The following is a 24,378-nucleotide window of genomic DNA, read 5'->3' as shown; positions in this document are numbered from 1 at the left end:
ATGAGATTTCCAAGGACTTCCCTGGTGGCTCAGACAGTAAAGCGTCGGTCTACAATGCGGGAGACCTGAGTTCAATCCCTGGGTTGGGAAGATCCCCTGGAGAAGGAAATGGCAATCCACTCCAGTACTATTGCCTGGAAAATCCCATGGACAGAGGAGCCTGGTAGGCTACAGTCCATGGGGTCGCAAAGAGTCAGACATAACTGAGCGACTTCACTTTCACTTTATGAAACAAATATTATCTTGTAGGCTATCCTTAAATTGTATTTGATAATTGCTGGAATGCATTCCACTTTTTAAATGCTATTTAAAGTAAAGAGAAAAGATGAAATTTTAAAATATCTGGGTCAACAGTTAAAGAAAAATCTCTCTGAAAAGGATAAAAGAGAAGAAATGAGGTAATTAGTAGCAGAATGTCACATAAGACTGAACACAGGTAACAGATCTTTCCCATCAGTAAATTTACTAATAATCAAAGAACAGAGGCAGTAGCCAAGCAAATGCTCAGCATCTTCCTCTTTGAGAGGTCTCAAACTGGTAGTGCAGCATACCCTAAAAGTCCTGTTATTTCACCTTAGCGCATGTTCTGGTTTGGACTTAATATGCAGAATTGTAAGCAATACACACATCATGATGCTTGTACAAAGGATGCCATTTTGGGTATAGCTCAGTTCAGTAGCTTAGTTGTGTCCAACTCTTTGTGACCCCATGGACTGCAACACACCAGGCTTCCCTTCTGACCAACTCCCAGAGCTTGCTCAAACTCATGTCCATGGAGTTGGTGATGCCATCCAACCATCTCATCCTCTGTCATCCCCTTCTCCTCCTGCCTTCAATCTTTCCCAGCATCAGGGTCTTTTCCAATGATTCAATTCTTTGCATCAGGTGGCCAAAGTATTGGAGCTTCAGCTTCAGCATCAGTCCTTCCAATGAACATTCAGGACTGATTTCCTTTAGGATGGACTGGTTTGATCTTTTTTGTAGTCCAAAGGACTCTGAAGAGTCTTTTCCAACACCACAGTGCAAAAGCATCAATTCTTTGGTGCTCAGCTTTCTTTATGGTCCAACTCTCACATCCATACGTGACTACTGGAAAAACCATAAATTTATTTTGACTATTTTGATTATAGAACACCCCAAAATTATCCCTCATTAACTGTATAGCTTACATGACAATCTCTACTCATTAATGACCCCATAATTACATCCATTTCAGCTTCATTTACAATAAGCCACCCAAAGAGGCCAGGTACATCCTGCTTACACTACCAATCTAAGATTGGCCAAGGATCAAATTGTCCAGTTACTCTCACGCAAGTTATAGATTTTATGCATTACCAAATTTACTAATGCTCAAAAACCCACCGATGCTAGCAAGACACAAACCAAAACATAAAGCAGACATTTTTCCTCCCATCCAAGTATTAACCAGGCCCTACCTTGCTTAGCTTTTGAGATCAGACAAGATCCGACATGTTCAGGGTGGTATGGCTGTAGACTACACACTTTTCCTTTGGAGCAAACCAAGATGGTCTATATGGCTTCCCGAATATTTTTTTCTCTCAAATTACAATAGATTTTGTTTCAGATTCAGAATGTAAGGTTTTGAGCAGTGCCTACAGATATTTTTTGGTTTGAAACAGCTCTAAAATTTATATCCATTAGTTATATGGATTTTTTTTGTAGTGTTCTTCATCCCAGCCTTCCAGGTTGATTTATGATTTATTTAAATTTATTTAAATTGATTACAGGTTTATTTACAATAATACTTAGACAGAGCAAGGATATCCCGCTAAAAACATTCCCTCAGGTGAAGACTCACTGCCATTACCTTTCTCCTAGTAAATAGCATTAGTGCTACCTTTAGCAGCAGGCCCATTTGTGTCTACAAGGGAAATTTGTCTCATCATTCCATTCTTTACACGGTATCACCAGTAAAAGAAATGGTTGGTTAAAGACCTGTTATTAACCTTTTCCTTCAAGATACTGCAAGAATATTGTCTTTGAATGATAAGTACTTGAATTTCTTAATTTAGTCACGTCAAGAATAATAAATTAAAAAGAGTATATAAGAAAGCATCATGTCATTCATACCTGATGTAAGTTCACCTACATCTTAAAGTTAGTTTGCCATGGTTTTAGAAAGTCTTTGAGGAACATGATTATGGAAATAGAATGAGAAGGTGTTGGATACCAAGTAATTGAATGAACAGTAAAGCTCTCTTTTTGTCTTGGTTAACCCAGTATCCTTGAAGAGTGTGTCCTGTGACCCTGTAGCACAGACTGAATTCAGATAACCTAGTTTGTCACTTGGAAGTCAAGTGGTCCTGTCACTGAACCTGGACCATGACTCAGATTGAAACGTCTATTATGAAAATGATGGTTGGGTTCCGGTAAGTTCTGCCCCAATAATCAAAGGATAGTTTCTTCATTTTTCTTTATACCTTGTCTTTACAGTGCTATTAATCCAGATTCTTGGAAAAACCCAGTGATGATGACTCTCACCAAAAGCAGATCCTTCACTTCATCCTACGCTGTTTCTGCCTCTAACCATGTAAAGGCTAAAAAGCAAAACCGACCAGGTAAAGAACTTACTGAGGAAGAGCTAACACTCACTGAGTGTGCCGTCATGGAATGAACTAAGCTTTAAGTGTTGCAACACTCAGATATGTTTGGTTTGACTCTTCTAAAAACAAAAAAAGCCTCATTAACCAATTAGTTACTGAAATTTCTAGTTTATAGGATGATGCAGATTCTTTTAAGATAGCTGCACCAAATATCCCATCTTGAACTTACTGGATGAATAGTAAATCAGTGTAACTATTGAGTAGGCAAGCTTTATCTTATTAATATAAAAGATAATGAAGTACTTATGAAATTTCAATTTTATTTTTAGTGTCTGTTAAAAAACATTTTCCAGAAGTATGATATTTATAAGTTCTAGGAAATGCTTCATTTACTATACATACTATAATTTTTCAAAGAAATTCTTGCTCCATGTCACTTACCTGCGCACACCCCCAATATAAAAATACAAAAGGAAGAGGTATGTAAATTCAGAGAAAATACAATCCAGGACCTTTGACAGCCCTTTGAAAAACCTCAAAAATCAGCAACCAAAAAACCCAGGAGTAACATGGGTGGCAGGTTTTCCTTCTCTTTTAAATCAGGTACAGAATGAAACTTACTGTGATTTCTCCTGTCTAGGATCTGCATGGGGTTTTTCAGGTTGGTGTCAATGTACCCTCTAAGCATCAGTTTTTTCTTTCCCTCAAGCGTCACTTAATAAATATGTATGGAGTGTTCACTATCCAGAGATACTATCTGACACTGAAATAGTTTGAGGAATGCAGCAATGATGAAGCCAGACCCTATTTCTCCTTTCACAGAATTCTCGCTTACATTCAAGAGGAGCGTATAAACAGATGTAGAGTATAAGCTATTAGTATATATGTAGTGTGCTAAAGGCTATGAAAAGAAAGTAAGGGAAAACGTTCAAAGAATTAAAGAGATGTAAAACCCAGTGTGTGGATGGAAAGCTTCAACAGCTTAAGATTCTAAATGATGACTGGCAAAGCTAACAAGCAGAAAGGGAGAGCAGTGAATGCAGAGAGGGAGATGAAAGCAGGTCTGTAGACAGAGGCCAGATGGAACCCAGGAGCTTTGGCAAGGAGTTTAGGTATCAATGAAGTTTCAGGTAGGAATGTATCTATAGTATAATTTTGGGGAATATGACCTTATTCAGTCAGAATCTGTGATAACTCAAAACTGAAATAGTTTGTCAGATTCTATCTCCAAATTGGCCTCATCCTTAAATCCTCATCCTTAAATGAGAGTCTGGGGTATTTCCTCTGCCTTTCCTTCCTGGAGGCTTCCTTGTTGGTTGGTACAGAATACGCCTGCCAATGGAGGAGACACAGGTTCTGTCCCTGGGTTGGGAAGATCCTCTGGAGAAGGAAGTGGCAGCTCACTACAGTATTCTTCCTTGAGAAATCCCATGGGTAAAGGAGCCTAGTGAGCTATAGTGCATGGGGTCACAGAAGAGTCAGACATGAGTTAGTGACTAAACAACAGCAGCAACTCCTTCTTGGAATGTTCTCCTTCCAAGTTTTCATCTCTCAGCATTGTAGAAAGCCTTGCTGAGATTCTTCAGTAGCTCCCTGCTTAGCCTCTTAATCTCCTGCCTTTATCGCAGCTCAGGAATTCACCAAATGGCTCAAGGGGAAAGCTGCCCTCTTCCCACTGGGCTGTTAGACATTCAAGTCCTGGCTGCTATGGCAGCCCCAAACTCCAGTATTTGTGTCATCAGCCTTATGACATTACTAAAAGCTCTGTTGGCTTGCCTTCCTAATAGCTGCATCCATCTGCCTGGATTCTTAGCCTTTTTTTCCATGCCAGTGGTCAATAAATAATGCTCTGGATGGAAGAACATTTTGCAGGATTTTGGCTCACCCTTCTGAGGGTCTCTTCTATTTGGAAACCTATCTCTCCAAGTTGGTTGTCTTGCCGTGATAGCTTTTTTATTTTAACTCAGCTTTTCTATTTGTTCTCAAAGATCAAATAGATGGATTTACTGCAAACTATTGCATTATAGCCAGAAGCAGAAGCCCTGAAATGGTAGTGTTTCTATGAGGGTTAGAGAACCAGTACTCACATTCCACTAATATTTCAAGAGTCTACCTTGGAGTATAAGCTTAATTTTAAACAGCACAACTTAAGAAAGGACTTCTGTTGTTTATTCCATCTAGAAGAGAAAATTTAGTACTTTCTTTCCCCTTTGATTGCCTAGTTTATACTGGTAACTGTTGAAACTATTCTTCCTAGGTAGCTCAGCTGTGAAACAATCTGCCTGCAATGAAGGAGGCCTGGGTTCAGTCCCTGGGTTGGGAAGATCCCCTGGAGAAGGGCCTGGCAACCCACTCCAGTATCTTGCCTGGAGGATTCCAAGGACAGAGGAGCCTGGCAGGCTACAGTCAATGGGGTCGCTAAGTGTTGGACATGACTGAGTGACAAAAACTTTGGCTTAAATCTCTACTAGTGAGCATACGAAGAAACTTCCTTCACAAAATACCATTTTATTGGCATTAAATTACTGAAAGAAATCACTCAAGGCAATCTGGTTTTCCAGAAATTAATCTGGTCCTCTCTGCTCTTAAGAAAAATTTATTATTCTTTTGTATCTTACAAGTCAGTTATGACCTGAGGACTAGAATTTATCTTTCATAAGGTTTAGAAACAAGACAGTGTGGGAAAATATTTAAATAGAGATTGCACTGAGGGCAAATTCAGATGAGCTCAGAAGTGCCAAGGCTCATTTGGGACCCCAGCAAGGTGGAAGAACTGAATCTGAGCATTCCATATAAACCTGAGACTTTTAAAGGGGCACTTAAGTGTATTATAAAGCAGACATTATTTTGCTGACAAAGGTTCGTATAGTCAAAGCTATGGTTTTTCCAGTAGTCATGAATGAATGTGAAAGTTGGACCATAAAGAAGACTGAGCACCGAAGAATTCTTGCTTTCTATCTGTGGTGTTGGAGAAGACTGTTGAGAGTCCCTCAAGGAGATTGATCAAGGAGATCAATCCAGTCAATCCTAAAGGAAATCAGTCCTGAATATTCATTCTGAAACTCCAATACTTTGGCCACCTGATACAAAGAGCTGACTCGTTGGAAAAGACCCTGATGCTGTGAAAAATTGAAGGCAGGAGGTGAAGGGGATGACAGAGGACAAAATGGTTGGATGGCATCGCCGACTCAGTGAATGTGAGTTTGAGCAAAGGAAGCCTGGCATGCTGCAGTCTATGGGGTCACAAAGAGTCAGACAGGATTGAGTGAGTGAACAAGTGACCCTAGTTCAAAAAGACACCTTCAGTTCAGTTCAGTCGCTCAGTCATGTCTGACTCTTTGCAACTCCATGGACTGCAGCATGCCAGGCCTCCCTGTTCATCTCCAACTTCCGGAGTGTACTCAAACTCATGTCCATTGAGTCGGTGATGCCATCCAGCCATCTCATTCTCTGTCATCCTCTGTCATCCTCTCCTTCTCCCATCTTCAATCTTTCCCAGCATCAAGGTCTTTTCAAATGAGTCAGTTCTTCACATCAGGTGGCCAAAGTATTGGAGTTTCAGCTTCAGCATCAGTACTTCGAATGAATATTCAGAACTGATTTCCTTTAGGATGGACTACTTGGATCTCCGTGCGGTCCAAGGGGCTCTCAAGAGTCTTCTCCAACACCACAGTTCAAAAACATCAATTCTTCAGCACTCAGCTTCCTTTATAGTCCAATTCTCACATCCATACATGACTACTGGAAAAACCATAGCCTTGACTAGATGGACCTTTATTGGGAAAGCAATGTCTCTGCTTTTTAATATGCTATCTAGGTTGGTCATAACTTTTCTTCCAAGGAACAAGAGTCTTTTAATTTCATGGCTGCAATCACCATCTGCAGTGATTTTGGAGCCCAAGAAAATAAAGTCTGTCACTATTTCCACTGTTTCCCCATCTATTTGCAATGAAGTGATGGGACCAGATGCCATGATCTTAGTTTTCTGAATGTTGAGTTTTAAGCCTACTTTTTCACTCTCCTCTTTCACTTTCATCAAGAGGCTCTTTAGTTCCTGTTCACTTTCTGCCATAAGGGTGGTGTCATCTGCATATCTGAGGTTATTGATATTTCTCCCAGCAATCTTGATCCCAGCTTGTGCTTCATCCATCCCAGTATTTCTCATGACATCCTCTGCATATAAGTCAAATAAGCAGGGTGACAATGTACAGCCTTGACACACTCCTTTCTCTCTTTGGAACCAGTCTGTTGTCCCATGTCCAGTTCTAACTGTTGCTTCCTGACCTGCATACAAATTTCTTAAGAGGCAGGTCAGGAAGGACCCCTTGGCTCCCTACAAAATATGTATAGGTAATTTTTGGAGGAAAGCATCACCAGTTAACAGCCATGCAGCTTCAACATATAAAGTTCAAACCAGCTTGAACTTACAAACCAGATCACTATAAACATGTAAGGAAACAACACAAGTTAGAAAAAACAGGAAAACAACTGTATAGATCTCTAAAGGTGTTGAGTGGCAGGTACCTAGTGGTCCAGTGGCTAAGATTCCATGCTCCTAATGCAGGGGAGCCATGTTTGATCCCTGGTCAGGGAACTAGATCCCACATGCTGCAACTGAGACTCTGTGCAGCCAAATAATTTTTAAAAATATATTAAGTTATTTAAGTGACAAAAAAATACTCAGATGTTTAAAGAAAAACATGAGGGCATAAAAGATAGAAATGAGAGAAGACATAATTGCACGGCAGCTAAATGACTTTTGGAAATATAATCAGGGAAATACGATAAGTTAAATGGCATAAAAGACTACTAAAATTTTGGAGAATTAGTAAACTAGAGAACGTGAAGAAAGTATCCGGAATGAAGCTCGGATGAGAAGTTGGAAAATGTAATAGGTTCTGAAAGCCATAGGAGGAGTCATTAAAAAGTCTAATATACATAATCATAGTTTTAGTAGAGAATAGGAAACATAAACTATTTGAGGAGGAAAGGACAAAGAAAAAAATAATTTAAACATAGACACAGAATAGTGAAACCACCGAATGCCAGAGATTAAAAAAAATCTTGAAGTTAGCCAAAGATAAGTCCCTTCAGTCAGTCTGAGAGTAAAATTGTTGTAAATAAATGGAGTCAGAAGACAGAAAAATGTTTTCTTCAAAGTTTTGAGAGAATATGATTGTCAACCTAGAATTGTGCACCAGGAAAATCTGTTTCAAAAGAGTAGAAATAAATTAAAGATATATTCAGGCAAGTCACAACTTTACCAACTACCAGATCTTAACTAAAGAAGTTTGTATTTGAAAAAGAAAAAGAGCAGAGGAAAATTTGTAAGGTATAATAGAAATGAATAACAGATAAAGTAGAAAACCATGATTACATTCAAACAAACATGATATGCATAAATAATAGTGTTGAGTTGGCCAAAATGTTCGTTTGGGTTTTTCCGTAAGATGTTACAGAAACACCCACTTTTTGGCCAACCCAATATTTTCAGATTGTAGGTATTTTTTAAAAGATTTTTAAGGAAAATAATTAAAATACGAGACAACAATGACAAGTAACACAAGGGATGAAGGATGAATTGAAGTGTTCTGCACTCTTGTATTGCTCAGAAAACAGACTCAGATGAGGAAACTGAGGCAGAAATGTTGAGTAACTTGCCCAAGGCCACACAATTAATCCAGAATTCTTTCTTTTGTCCTAAAGACTTATTAGAAAAGAAATGAGGATGACAAATTGAGATAACTTAAAATTAAGATTTTTTTGGTCTTGCCTCTAGCTGAGGACAAGATAATGAAAGGATTTGGTTTTCTGTTTCTCAATTTCTTCGTTGGGTCATGAAATTAAAATTCTTATGATAACCAACTTGATAAAGTCAGGAAGATAGAAATTAATGGTTAGTGTATTCCCTGGAAATAACAGAGCAAATGATGAGACAGACTTGAGGAACAACCTCAGATTCTGTGCCCTGTTCCTGACTTCATATGCCTGTGCTTAAGAAGGGCAACATGCGAAAGGAAAAGAGGCTCCACAGAGGATACCACAAAGGCAGATGGTAGAGATGAGAGTTGGGCTTCCCAGGTGGCCCAGTGTTAAACAATCCGCCTGCCAATACAGGAGATGCAAGAGACGTGGGTTCAGTTCCTTGGCTGGAAAGATCCCCTCGAGAAGGGAATGGCAACCCACTCCAGTATTCTTGCCTGGAAGATAACATGGAGAGAGGAGCCTGGTGGGCTGCAGTCCATGGGGTCACAAAGAGTCAGACACTACTGAGTCACACACACACACACACACACACACACACACACACACACACACACACGAGGGTCACAGTAATGGCAAGAACCTCCCACATTCTTGCCTTAAAGTACATAAACATCTCTGTCATTGATTGCTTTGGGAAGAATTTTGCGTTGTGTCATCTTTAGACTGCTCTCACAGCAGAGCTAAATGTTTATAAAGTAACCTGTATCCTATGTATGCTGAAATGTTTAAATCTCTGAAAGTCTGCCAAAAGGAAGGAAACTATCCAAGAGTCAAGAGAGCTGAAACTCAAGTACAGTTCTACCTGATCAGATGGGCCCTTCTCTTTGGGAGCTCATCTCCCTGCATGGGTGGCAGATTGGGGTTGATTTGCCAAATAGATATAATTTAAGTGAACGTGATGCCCTGCTACACCCACCTCCCCAACCCCCTACCCCTGCCCCGGATTTCAGGAAAATGTGGAAAGAGGCAGAGAAAAGCCCCTTTATGTGGCCAAGAGAGTAAGGAAATGGAATTAAATAAAGTGTGAGGAGGAAAGAAGCAATAGGCAAAAGAGATAGGAGGATGCAAGCGTAAACTTAGAGTACTGAAACACTGGAAGATAAATGACCTGTTTTGAGATGGGACTAATGAAATCTGTTCTTTGCGCAAATCAAGTAAACAGTGAATCCTTTGGCTCCATCCATCAGTATTCATTGAAACAGTTGAAGCACAACCAATTATTATGCAGTTACTAATATAAAATAAATGGATGAAATCACATATGAGTCCTTTGATTAAAGCCTGAAAACAGGAGATATAAATAAAACTTATATTTCTGTGTTGCTTGTCTGAGTCACTGAATATGTAAAAATGCCTTTCTGTCATTCTACTTTTGAAATATCTCTAATTCATGCTTATCACAGCTGCAGTGAGTCATTACCTTTCCAGATTCTTACAAATTTTATGATTCTGATAATCCTATTGCAATGATTACAGATATCACACCTGAAAGTTAGACTGAGTTTTGCCTATAGAAAATTTGAAATGAGAGACAACTTTAATTATGGCATTGTGATTTTTTTTCCTTTTTGCATCTGTGTAACTTTACTTTTTGTTTTGGAAAAATATTGAGGCTGTTTTCCTGTGGGTGTGGAGAAGAGGCATGTATTTATCAGACAGGCTGGTCCCTTTTTTGTTCAATGAAAATTAAACAGAATTTTAAAGCACAAACAGATGGATTCACTTAAATCATTTCCCTCCAGTATTGTTTATCATCTCCTTTTGATTGCCCAAAGTTCCTTGTGCCTTGACACACATTTTCTCATGTTCTCAAGAGCAAGGAATTAAAGACTCGATTACTCAAAGGAGTTGGTACTTTAGAAATCATGTACTTTAAAAAGTTGGCACTTTTTAAAGTTATGTTTTTAATTTTTAAATTTTTAAGTATTTCAGAGTAGAGTGGTCTAAATCATCCAAAGAATTGTATTTCATGAGCTGGGTCTTTTTCCTGGAGTCTCTTAAAATTATTCAAGAAAAATGAAGATAAATATGTTTGAGAGCGTGCATGTTTATCTCAGTCCCTTCATGTGTATGTATGTGTGTGTATTTGTGTAACATGAGATTGGGTGAGACTTCAGAGGTTATCAATTCTATCCCCCTAACTTTAGACATGATTGCACTTGAAATAATCTTATAATTTGTTTTTTATAACATATAATAATAACATTTTTCTGTGAAATAATTTTATTTGCAGTCTCTCCTTTTAAGAAAGCATAGTCTTCCCTCATAGCTCAGTTGGTAAAGAATTCACCTGCAGTGCAGGAGATCCTGGTTTGATTCCTGGATTGGGAAGATCCACTGGAGAAGGGACAGGCTACCCACTCCAGTATTCTTGGGCTTCCCTTGTGGCTCAGCTGGTAAAGAATCTGCCTGCAATGCGGGAGACCTGGGTTCAATCCCTGGGTTGGGAAGATCCCCTGGAAAAGGGAAAGGCTACCCACTCCAGTATCCTGGCCTGGAGAATTCCATGGACTGTATAGTTCACTGGATCACAAAGAGTCAGACATGACTGAGTGACTTTCACTTTCACTTCTTTCATTTGATTGTTATTTTGTCATCTCTCCTATTTGCAGACTAATATATGTAAATATATGGCCATTTCCTACAGCATTCCTAACCATTTCTGCTTTTAAAAATTTAAGTAAACTATGATAACGCACACTGTGAGAAATAGTTTGGCTTGAGGAAAAAGAAATTTAAATGTTTATGCCTTTATCTTCTCACCTGTAGAATAAACATATTCTTGCTTTTCAGGGGGTTGCCAAGACCCCTCTTGTTCAGATCGTTCGAAATATGTAACCTCACAGCCCTGCAGAAGCAAAGTGTTTTTCCTCTGTTACAAGGTTCATTTTAAATTTCATTCCAGGCAGTAAGTCTGGAGGCTATAGTTCTGCTTATTTGTTTTAAATTTTGTTAATCCCTGAGTTCCAAGAACTCTAATCATTGAGTAGATTTTTAAATTTGTATTTCTAAGAGCAAATTGCATGTCTCTGAGAGAATTAGCTGGCAGCTATTAAAAATCAACAATGAAGAAAATCACTCCTCTCATAAATTGCCTTCAGAAAATATATGTGTGCGGACAGAAATGGATCATGTTCCCACAGGCTTTCAACTACTTTTAAAAAATGCTAGGAAACTATCCCCAAACTCACAGTTCGTTATCAGAATAACTAGGAAATTGCCGAAAGCAGTGCCTGTCAGGAGCCTCTTCGGTGTGCCTGTGTGCTCAGTCATTCATTCGTGTCCTGCTCTATGGACTGTATGGGTCATTTGTGACCCTATGGATTGTAGGCAACAGGCTCCTCTGTCCATAGGACTTCTCAAGCGAGAATACTGTAGTGGGTTGGTTGCCATGCCCTCTTCCAGGGAATCTTCCTGACCCAGGGATCGAATTCGCATCTCTCAAGTCTCTGGCATTGGCAGGCAGGTTCTTTACCACTAGTGCCACCCAGCTGGGACTTTCCTGGTGATCCAGTAGTTAAGACACTGTGCTTCCACTGCAGGGCGCATGGGTTCAATCCCTGGTCAGGAAACTAAGATATTTCATGCCTTGCAATGCAGCTAAACAAAACAAACAAAAACAACCACTACAAAAAAAGATAATTTCTTAAAAAAAAAAAAAAAGATGCAGCAATTAAACCTTTGCCATGACCTGGCCAGCCCCACACATCCTTGCCCCACTATCTCTCTGACCATGTTCCCTGCCCCTCCTTCCTCTTTGCTAACCTACAGTCACGCTGACCTCCTAACTGATCCTCTGACAACCCCTGGATAGGTCCCTCTTTCTGGAACATGTTTTCCCCAATACTCGTCTAACTGTCTTCCTTATTTCATCAAGTCTCTGTTCAAATGTTACCCTTAATGCATTATGTCCTTCTCAATCCTCTATCCTCTGCATTATTTGTTTTCTGGGTATGAAATATATTTATTTGTGAGTATATATATATATATATTTTAAATTAGAGGATAATTACTTTATGATATTGTGATGGTTTTTGCTATACATCAACATGAATCAGCCATAGGTATACATATGTCCCCTCCCTCTTGACCCGCCCTCCCACCTCCATCCCCATGCCACCCCTCTAGGTTATCACAGAGAACTGACTTTGGGTTCCCTGCATCATACATCGAACTCCCACTGGCTACTTGTTTTACATATAGTAATGTTTATGTTTCAGTGCTATTCTCTCATCACCCCACCTCCTCCTTCCCCCACTGTGTCCAACATGACTGTAGGGTGATCAGCACTATCTTTTTAGATTCCATATATATGCATTAATATGCAATATTTGTCTTTCTCTTTTTGACTTACTTCACTCTGCATAATAGTTTCTTGGTAACAGTTAAAATTCCCTGACTTTCTTTTCTTCCCCACAGCCCCCCCCCTTTCTTCTTCTTCCTCCTCCTCTTATTTCTCTAGTTTCTGTCTCCCCTGAAAGCTCCAAGAGCAGGGAATTTTCTTCCATTCACTACCGCATCCTTTACTCCCTGGAATGGGACACACAATCAATATTATTTGTTAAATGAACAAATCATTGGGGTACTTACTCTGTGCAAATACCTTGATAACCTTTAAACCACATCAAACTAGTATCCAGTTCCTTAATGGTTAAGCTGCTTTTCTAAGATTATCTGGAGACTCAGTCAGCCTTAATTTAATAAATAGTCTAAATTAAACTAACACTTTCTAACCTTTCTTATATGAGATCTTATATATTTGTATAATGATATGTGCAAATATGATGTTATATAGCTGTGGTGAAATGAATTGAGAGGTTTGTGAAAATTGTATTTATTTTATAAAATGATAAGAAAATCAGATTATATTAGTGATCACAGTAAAATTTAATTTATTCTGGAGCACTCAAATTGATAAAAAATGTACAACCATTAGTACTTCCCAGAACACTTGTGCCTTACTTGCTGCACACAATGATAGGCTGGTTGGGAAATAGTGAGTTAAAAATCTCATGCACTTAGGTGTCTTTTGGCTCAGGAAATTACATAAGGAGATTGTCAGCGGTGGCTCAGACAGTGAAAAATTTGCCTGCAATGCAGGAGACCTAGGTTCAATCCCTGGGTTGGGAAGACCCCTTGGAAAAGGCAATGGCTACCTACTCCAGTATTCTTGAATAGAATCCAATGGACAGAGGAACCTGGTGGGCTACAGTCCATGACGTTGCAAAGAGTCAAACACAACTAACACTTTGATTTTTCTTTGGTAAAATAGCTAAATCTTTTCAATAGAAATAGAAATCAAAATGCAAACCATAAGGTATGTGATTGTGTAGAGCAAAACAGATGCAACCTAGTAGATAATGAATTTTCCTTCCTCGTTGGGTAGTTTCTGATAGAATAGTGTGCTAATAAAGCACAATCTACCAATAATGCTAGGCTCACTCCATATTCTCCTATTTCCTTTCACTGTGATCCTGGGGAGGTTATTTAAACTTCCTGGGTCAAAGTGGTTTCATTTGTTCAACATAGGCAGGGGTTGAGCTTGATCAGGAATCCATAGAAATATTGAGAAAAGGACTTGGAGGGGTAGCTGGGCTCCACATTTAATCAAAGAAAGAGTACAATTTCTTATCTTTCAAAGTAGACAAAATAAGAAATAGCAGTGCTAACAAGAAACTTAAATATTATAAAAGCCCATCAACAAGCCTAATATTCCTTTCAGTGGACCAGAAAACCTCTGAGTGTGGCAAATAAAACTTTTGAGAGAACTGGACATTGGAAGCAAACTAGGCTAGCTGCCAAGTCACCACATATCTTATTCAATGATGTGAATATCGCTGGCTGTATGTCTCCCCAGAGTGAGGAGCAATATAAAAATGACTTAAGGATTTCATTTTATTTGCTTTACAGTAGACTGTTTAGCCATGTAGTCATGAGAAATAGTAAGCAGGAGGTTGTTGAGAAGTTTTCTCTCTCTCTCCTTCAGTTTTAGTGCAGGCTGCTTTCTCTGTATTTGGAGAAAGTAACTTCAAAAGACATCAGCCCAGTCCTCAGACGTCAGTGCTTGGAAAAGGATGCCAGTGCTCTTTAAAATTTTCACAACCGAGAGTAAACACAGTTTGGCACAAATGTCCACACTTATTATTTGAGCTTGAGGCCATTGTTTCATTTGAAATGGATCATGTTACATTTTTCAGTGTATCCAAACCGTTTCTGACACACAAAAGTTTCACTGAAAATGTGGATGGTTAATGAAGTCTCTCAAAAGTGGATCTTCTTCATTGACATATTTTAAGCAACGAGTGGTGGCTCAGAGATAAAGAATCTGCTTATGACGCAAGAGGCACAAGTTTGATCCCTGAGTCAGGAAGATTGCCTGGAGGTGGTAACCCACTCCAGTATTCTTGCCTGGAAAATCCCACGGACAGAGGAGCCTGGCAGGCTATAATCCACGGGGTCACAAGCATCAGACATGACTTAGCAACTAAACTATCACCACCACTAAGCAACCAATGCCTGCAAAAAAAACTCTGCTCCACATACATTAATGTTGAAAACTATGGCTGATCCTGTTGCTACTAAAACCTCATAACCAAAGAGAAGGCAAACACATGAGGAATTTTTAACTATTCTCATCAGGTCAGAATGACAAGAGAAAACAAAAATGGGAAGAGAAAATAATACCCTTCTGCAGAAAGACAAATATCATATGATATAGCTTATAGGTGGAATCTGCAAAAAAATAAAAGGGAGAGGGTTACAAATGGACATGTTTACAAAACAAGTAGAGTTACAGATGTAGAAAAGCTTATGGTCACCAGAATATAAGTGATGGGGGTGGGGATAAATTGGAAGATTGGAATAGATATAGACACACTACTACATATAAAATAGGTAACTAATAGTAACCTGCTATATAGCATGGGGAACTCTACTCAATACTCTGCAATGGCCTATATGGGAAAAGAATCTAAAAAATGTGGAGATATATATATATATAAATATAATATTCACTTTGATGTGCTAACACAGCATTGTAAATCATCTATACTCTAATAAAAATTAGAAAATAATATCTTTCTGTCCTGAAGTTACTCCAGGACACCAGGGCTTTGCTAGCATTGCCACTGAATTTTCATGATGATTCATTTCTCATATTTCATGCTGCGGTGATGCCCTCACTGTGCAGCCTGTCTGCAGAGGAGGCCGGCCCTGTGGTCTGAGGACTCACATGGTCCTTCCTGAGTTAAAAGGAGTCCAGAGGGAAGGCTAAGAGCCGCAGGTTTGACTTGCAAAGACATTTACTTAGGACTTAACAATTCTCTCTTTCTTTGTTAGGTTCCCTTGTGAAAATTTCACCTCTTTCTTCACCCTGTTCCTCACCTCTCCATGGGACCCCTGCCAGCAGCCCAGTCAGCAAAGTTTCTGCAACGCAGTTTCCAGAGTCTTCCGATGCAACTGCCAAATCAGGCCTAAGTTCTCACCGGGCCTTAACTTACACACAGAGTGCCCCTGATCTTTCTCCTCAGATACTGAATCCACCTGTTATATGCAGCAGGTAAGGAATTTTATGATGTTCACTGGAGTCTAAGTAATAACAAAACTAACACTGGTTTTCCTCTTAGGAACTCTCACCACCAGCCCACATAGCTTTGTATAGGTTGCCTAAGTAGTTGACAAGAAAGTACGCGATAATGTGGTCTGTGTTGAATAGGCTGGAAAAGAAACTTAATTTTTCAGTGCTTCTCCATTCATAGGAATTTTAGAGACCTTAAGTTCCATACATGTCTTTGGTGCTGATATAAAATAATTAGTTGTATATTTTATCTGCTTACTGATAGAGAGTGCATAAAACATCTAATTAAAAACTCCTATCGAGTTATTCAGTATAATTTGATATTTTGTTGGGATATTTTTTACTTGTTCTCCAGGGAGAATTTTATACCACTTTTAAAGGTACTGTTTTTTTAAATTTGCATTTCCCATTGTGATGCTTTAAAAATGTGCAGATAACGTGTTGCACATTGGGACTGTTCTCAAATGGATCTCTGAATACAATGAAGCCATTGCTTGTGCTGCTCTGTCATGTTTAAACAGGGAGACAAAGTGTTGTCTCTTACAGGGGATAAGAAAAAAGGACCTGACATGGTAAGATTAATTATTTTGCTATATTGTCACTAAAAAAAGGAATACCTCCTCTACCAATCAACATATTATTGTTCTTCAGTAATAGCTTCATCTTGAATAACTACTTTAAAGCATTGCAATTTTTTTAAGTAGAAAAGAGTTGAGTGTTTTAAAATTAAGTATAATTATGAGAGTACCTTGAATAAAATGTTTTTTTTTCCCCCTAAGATGAACGACGATAACTGTTTGAATACATTAGTTACATGTTGGTCTTCTTATATCAAATACTGGGTCACAGACCCAGATTTGACCGGTGAATTCAAATTTAAGCCTCACAAATTTCATTTTCCGACCCTTTGTTCATAAATTCTGTGTTAAATAATTATTTTTATAATATTTATTTTTGCTGCTTTTCTCTTTACAAATACTTTCAAAGGGAAGATAATTTGTGTTTGGTTAGGACTGGAGTGAAAAGTTATTCCACCATCCAAAGCTTACTCTGTTGCTCTCTGCATAACGCCATTTTCAATAAAATCATTCCCTTAGGATGTTAATCCCATCTTTTTCTGTGGTAAAACAGGCCTATCGTATTTTCCTTTTAGCGATTTACAACACGCATCACTTTATTGGAAGCTCTGAGAAGTCCTGCAAAAAGAAAACGCCTCGAGTTTTGTTTCCTCTGGCATCTCCTGACTTTATTTGACCACAGAACCCATTTCTTTAGGTTAACACCCAATAATTTCCCATGGAGCTAGTGTCTGGGGGAACACCCTGAAGAAACACTTTTTTGTGGTGTGCGTCCTGGGCCCAGATGAAACCCAAGGGAGTCACCAGACTCAATGACATCTGCTTGCAGCATTTCTAGGGAGACACTCCCACTGTGAGCTTCAGACTTGTGAGAAATCAGTTGCCTATAGGAAGCACCAAGGGGTTCAGAAAAGACGTATTATACCACTCATGTAGCTTTGCTCACCGCAGGTTTTTTTGGGGTTTTTTTTTGGAGGGGGGGGCTGTATTCTTAGCAGAAAGAATGTAATGGGATTTTTATAAAAGAGGTTTTGGAGAAAAACAAGGGAATTTCACTGCCTACTTGTTCAGTAATGTTTATAAATCCAGTAGTGTGTTTTATTTGCTGGGGCTTTATAAATCTATAATTCAAACCATGTTTTATTATTGCCTTCAAGGCAGCCACCCATGTAGGCACAGAGAGCTCCAAAAACACACGACTAATTATTGTGGTTTTTCCCTGCTGAACTTGAAGGGCTTGGCGTTGAATCCGAGGCTGTTGGCTGCTGTAACGTCTATGCAACAAGCTGTTTTTCTGGCAGGAGAGGTAGTCTATTTGAACTCCTAATTTAAACGTTCCTTTCAAGTATTATCTTGCAAAGAAAAATCTTCCAACTAATAAACTACTTTTACCAAGTTTCATCCCAGAACATAAACCCATCATTTACATCTATGAACTTTTTCCTTCGGTTCTGTCATTTTCATTTGAGTCCCTAAGTCAGACTGATGGGATTTCATAATTTGAAATATTTTGTATGTGATGCTTTCCACTGACATTCAAGGCTTGAAAAATAAATTTGCTTTGGGTGAAAACACTCTAACTGGGAAATGCTTATCTCTACTATACATATAAACACCATTCAAGGGGAAAAAGTGATGAGATATTTAATATATTAAATTATAAACCATGATTCTTCTCTTTTCTATTTAGAGTGAGTAATTTGTAGCTAAATAGCAAATAAACAAAAGTTCTCTGAGACCCTTTGTATGAATAATATTAGGCAGAATGAAAGAACCCAGAAACAAAATACAGAATTAAAACCTAATCAAGTCTCTAAACAAGATAAGTGAGAGAAGAAACTTGCCAGACCATTTGTGGGATTACTTTGTAATTTATTAAACAGTCAAAACTGTTGAGAAAGCAAAAGTAGCCTGCCTCCTCCAACTTCCTCTGTCAAGAATGCTGCCTACCTCTCAAGGACCTTCATTTTTCTCCATGTTGATATTCGACTCTTTGCAGCCCTCCAGGCTCCTCTGTCCATGGGATTCTCCAGGCAAGAATACTGGTATGGGTAGCCATTTCCTTCTCCAGGGCATCCTCTCAACCCAGACACTGAACCCACAATCCTGCATTGGCAAACGGATTCTTTACCACTGAGCCCCCCCAGGGAAGCCCTTTTTTTCCTTTACCCACAGTAGACTCCCTTGATCTGTTTTTCTCAGCTTGTGTCCGGTGTGTTCAGGTTTACATCCACTGTCAAAATATATGTATCCTTTATTCCTTTCCATAGGGCCTTAACAGGTGAACTGATCCATCTGAAAACAAATAATTAAATTTTATGGCAAAAAATACAAATAATCTACCAGTTTTTTATTTTCATGTTTGCAATCATTTTTTAAACAGCTTTTTGGACATAACCCATAGAAATAAATCTAATCGTGAAGCTTTTTAGCAGACACAAAGTGATTCCACTGGGAAAGATATTTTTGGCCAAATACACATGGGCACTTCCAAAATCACTGCTGTTAAGTATGTAGCTGACTATCTCAGGATTCTCTAAATAATGTGAGAGAAAGTTACCAACAGTTTCATCTCACCTCAAATATGATCTTGATTGTGGAAAGTGAAAGTGAAATCACTCAGTCGTGTCTGACTCTTTGCGACCCCTTGTCACCCCGTGTACTGTAGCCCACCCGGCTCTTCCACCCATGGGATTCTCCAGGCAAGAATCCTGGAGTGGGTTGCCATTTCCTTCTCCAGGGGATCTTCCCGACCCAGGGATCGAACCCAGGTCTCCCGCATTGCAGGCAGATGCTTTAACCTCTGAGCCAACTGAACAGAGTGTCTGATCCTTTGTATTGATTATGCTTTCCTTCAGTTCAGTTCAGTTCAGTCGCTCAGTTGTGTCCGACTCTTTGCAACCCCATGAACTGCAGCACGCCAGGGCTCCCTGTCCATCACCAACTCCCGGAGTCCACCTAAACCCATGTCCATTGTGTCGGTGATGCCATCCAGCCATGTCATCCTCTGTTGTCCCCTTCTCCTCCTGCCCTCAATCTTTCCCAGCATCTGTCTTTTCAAATGAGTCAGCTCTTTGCATCAGGTGGCCAAAGTATTGGAGTTTCAGCTTCAACATCAGTCCCTCCAATGAACACCCAGCACTGATCTTTAAGATGGACTGATTGGATTTCCTTGTAGTCCAAGGGACTCTCAAGAGTCTTCTCCAACACTGCAGTTCAAAAGCATCAGTTCTTCAGCACTCAGCTTTCTTTATAGTCCAACTCTCACATCCATACATGACTACTGGAAAAACCATAGCCTTGACTAGATGGACCTTTGTTGGCCAAGTAATGTCTCTGCTTTTTAATATGCTTTCCTTACCACTGCCTAAAACAGTATCCCACATATCAACGTCCATGTATAAGACAAAATGATTTTTTTCCATCAAAGGAATAAGTAGAGTGCCAGAATATGTGATTGTTATTTATCTTAATGTATATATACATGGTGTATGCCTATAATTTTCTAAAAAGAAAGGACCTGCTTACAGCTGTTCCATTATTTCTCAGCTGTGGCAGACCATATTCCCAGAGGACTTCTGCGGATGAGCCCCTGGAAAGAAGTGGGGCAGCCATTGGGACACCAACCAGAACAGGTAATTCTTCTTTGGATTCTATTCCTCAAAATGGAAACTGCTCTACTAGATTTTTTTCTGATCAGAAAAAAGTAACATATGTTTCTGATTTTTTAGATTGCAAGTTTAAAAAGACAATGAAGGAGATAAAAATCATCCATAGTCCTACTACCTAGAGTTAATCATGGGTTATGTTTTGATACAAAGCTATCCAAAATGTTTATTGTGTCTATACACAAATGAATATATTTTTAAATGAGACACCATTTTCTATAATGTATAGAATTCTATAGAAATGCTATTTTATCTTGGACATTGTAGGGTTATCTATTTTAGGGTACGCTCTGTGGATCTCCATCACAGAGCCTGAGAATTGACCCTGCTTAGATTACTGTGAGCTTGGGAGGTAAAAACCATAGTTTTTCTTGAGGCAGTATTACAGAGGCTCAGAAAAATAGGCATTGCAGCTTGATTAATATCCTGATTCTGCTTCCAACTCGTCTGTAATCTCTGTGTCTTAGTTCCTTCATCAGTAGCATAGAGATAATAAGGGTCCTACTGGAACAGGATTTTAGATAGTTAAATTACTAAAGTGCATAAAGCATTTATTACAGTATCTAGGTCACTGTAAGGAGTGTTTGCTGCCATAATTATCGTAATAATTATTATTTTATTTTTATTGGTGTAACCCTAGGGACTTGCTTGTGTTATTGCTGCAAGTTCATAAGGCAGGAAACCAGGGGGCGCTACTGGTAAAGACTCTGCCTGCCAAGGCAGGAGACCCAAGAGACCAAGGTTCTATCCCTGGGTCAGGAAGGCCCCCTGGGAGTAGCAGAATGGCAACCCACTCCAGTATCCTTGCCTGGAAAATTCCATGGACAGAGGAGCCTGGCAGGCTATAGTCCATGTGATTGCAAAGAGTCAGACACAACTGAGCACGTGTGTGTGTGCACACACACATATGAACTTTAGACTTTATGATGATAGAGTGACCCAAGAATGGTTCTTAATTATCTGCTCCAGCATTTTTTAATACTCAATAAATATTTATTATTTGCCTATGAGAATGATGTGCTATGGCAGTGGACAAAGGTCCAGGGACATAGGCAAGGTGAAATTAAAAGGAGGGTTCCCTGTGTGGCCATTATATGATACAGTATATTGAAGACTCCAAATATTCTCTTTCTCTATGTTCCTAATCTTCCTTGACTCTACTGAGGCTGATAGAATAAGGAGTGTTTCCTTATCCCCTTTGGTCTCCTGTAGAGCTATGTGGCCTTTGAGTGTGCTTCTTCATTTTTCTGCAAATTCCGGGATTGAAACTTACCAATTACATTTTTTTATAATTACTGTGTCTGATTCTAATATAGAAGCAGTTGCATGAGAAAGATAAAAGAAAGATGGGTCCTTGAAAATGTGCAACAGAATACTCCTGATCAGAATAGGCTACATAATAAAAGCCAATATGAGGACATTTGACAAACCTAGACTATTCAAGCAGCTTTGGGAAAAAAAGAACAAAATTTCCTTCAATACTTAAACCACCATAATGAAGAAAGTATGGTGCTGGCATAAAGATTATCAAATAGAATCATGTGGAATTGAGTAGAAAGTCCCACATTAGACCCACACCTATTCAGTTGAACTTTCAACAAAGATCCACTTTTCCAAGCAAATGGAGCTGGGAAAAAGTGAATCTCACCCCTTACTTCACACCTAATGAAATTTTATCCTGAGATGGCACACAGACCCAATGGTAAAAGCTAAAACAGTAAAACTTCTGAAAGAGAATGCAGGAAGATGTCTTTGTGACTTAGGGAAAGGTGAAGATTTCATAGGCCATGGAAAGCAATAACCATTTTAAGAAAAGCTAAATTTCATCAGCGGTAGAATATAGAAACTCAGATTTTATGAGTTTGCTTCTGGTGGTAGGATTTACCAGCTGTGAGCTCTTGAGCAGTTTAAGCCTTTCTGTGCCTCAGTTTCCTGTCTGAAAAGTGAGCATAAGAGTGATGCAGTAATGCAATAATACCTGCCTCATAGGATTGTTGAGAGGATTCAGCATATTTGTACAAATAAAGTGCTTTCTGTGGTATCTGCCACGTAGCAAGCACCCCATAAATTTCAGTCAAGTGTTTCAGTCAGAAGAAGCTTTTTGAGGTCTTTACCCCAGAAACATGTTCTTCAGACTCTTGACATTACTTGATGTATTTTCTGATTAGCACAGTTTAGTGCTAACTGCAATGAAAGACAGTAGAGATGGGTAAGGAAGGAAGGAAACACAGATCTCTAGGGACCAAGATTGGCTACAAGGACCTGCCATGCTCTTTCGCACATGCTGTGGCTTCTATATTCTACAGGTTGCTTCATCCTTGGATATCACCTCAAATTCTCTTGCCCATGTGACATTTCTAGAGTTAGGGTTCTAATCAGCTACTTGGTAGTTTAGTGTGTTGGAGCATGCATAAAAGAAAAAGAAATATAAAGTCATAGGAGTGTATATGATATCCGTGAACTTATCTACAAAACAGAAGTAGACTCACAGACATAGAAGATAAACTTATTGTTACCAAAGAGGAAAGCATGTGAGGGAGAGATAAAATAGGATTTGGGGATTAGCATCCCTGGTGATTCAGATGGTAAAGAATCTGCCTGCAATGCAAGAGACCTGGGTTAGGTTCCTGGATCAGGACGATCCCCTGGAGAAGGAAACAGCAACTCCAGTATTCTTGCCTGGAGAATTCCATGGACAAAGGAGCCTGGCAGGCTACAATCCATGGGATCACAAAGAGGTATCAGCTACTGACCTGAGCATTATTATTGAGGGATTATTGAATGTCATATAAATCACAGATCATAATTCCATCTATTTTATTGGGTTAGAAAGGATGTGTTTGCTCAGACTCTGGGAAATAGTAAGGACAGGGAAGCCTGGGGTGCTGCTGGGTCACAAATAGTTGGACATGACTTAGCAACCGAACAACAACAAAAATGGTGGTGCTTTCGCCCACCCTATGATCCTATGTTCTTGGTGTGTAAGCTCAGGAAAGCGGTATTTTCCTAACTATGATATCTATACTATGTGTTTTAGGACTATTTGCTTGAATAGGACCCCTTTTTTCATTGCAAGTTTCATATTAAGCTATTGCCTTTTAATTGCAGATGACATCACTCAAGTTACCTCTGATTATGAAACCAATAACAACAGTGATAGCAGTGATATTGTACAGAATGAAGATGAGACTGAGGGCCCCAGAGAGGCTCTGAGAAAGACATCATCTTGCAGCACCTATGCTCCGGAGACCATGATGTTCCTGGTAGACGCCAATCACTTATCTCATTCATTGACTTGAAAAATTAGTTTCTGTGATAGGAACTGACTTAGAAATAGATCCCTGAATCATATCTTACTTGGGTTACATGTATCTTGTAGCCCTTCCTATATTTATCTGTATTATTTTTCTCTAAGTCTTATTGGTTTCAAGATTCTATTGTAGCTTCCCAGGTGGCACTAGTAGTAAAGAACCTACTTCCCAATGCAGGAGACATTAAGAGATGTGGGTTTGACCCTTGGGTAGGAAAGATTTCCTGGAGGAGGAAGTGGCAATCCACTCCAGTATTCTTTCCTAGAGAATCCTGTGGACAGAGGAGCCTGGCAGGCTACAGCCCATAGGGTCAGTTCTATTATTTAATCATCTCCACAACTGATTATAGTATTTCTTAACCCAATCTAAAAATGTAAATATGCCTAGGAAAATTAATTGTTTCAATCAGGAAGATAATATTTTATAAATATCAATCAATCAAAATGAAATCTATTCATTATCTTAGGACTTCTGTTGGCTTTTTCTAGCACCTCCTTGATTTAGAAAGTGAGCCAATGTTTATTTTCCTTGTTATATTAAGCCAGGTTGACATTGACACTTGCTCCCTATTAAAATATTTTTTAGTGATGACTTATTCCATGTATTTAAAGAGCTCCATTTAAAGAGGAAGGAAGCATACGTTTGCGTCTGGTTCATTTGGGGGAGGCAATAAATAACAGAAAACAATTGACTGTAATGAGATTTTCCATTGCTGCTTTTATCATTTCTCTTTTACCTAATTTACCATTTATACTTTTATTTTTTTATTCAGTTTTTAATTGGAGGATAATTGCTTTCCAGTGTTGAATTGGTTTTTACCATGCAACAATACAAAGCATATCTATACATATGCGTGCTAAGTCGCTTCAGTCGTGTTCAAAAATTTGTGACCCCTATGAACAGTATCCTTGC

General features: G+C 39.0%; 1 protein-coding gene across 1 annotated transcript in view; it reads left to right on the top strand.

The window, feature by feature from the left end:
- PDE3A (phosphodiesterase 3A) overlaps positions 1-24,378 on the top strand; it is a 373,175-nt gene that overhangs the window by 322,112 nt on the left and 26,685 nt on the right. The window contains exons 5-8 of the mRNA XM_069585562.1: positions 2,458-2,582; positions 15,672-15,891; positions 20,037-20,122; positions 23,264-23,418. Coding sequence (XP_069441663.1) covers positions 2,458-2,582; positions 15,672-15,891; positions 20,037-20,122; positions 23,264-23,418 — 586 coding nt within the window. The remainder of the gene's footprint in view (positions 1-2,457; positions 2,583-15,671; positions 15,892-20,036; positions 20,123-23,263; positions 23,419-24,378) is intronic.

The sequence above is a fragment of the Ovis canadensis genome, chromosome 3 (genome assembly GCF_042477335.2).
Source record: "Ovis canadensis isolate MfBH-ARS-UI-01 breed Bighorn chromosome 3, ARS-UI_OviCan_v2, whole genome shotgun sequence".
Taxonomy (NCBI): domain Eukaryota; kingdom Metazoa; phylum Chordata; class Mammalia; order Artiodactyla; family Bovidae; genus Ovis; species Ovis canadensis.
This window is presented reverse-complemented; position numbering and strand designations above follow the sequence as displayed.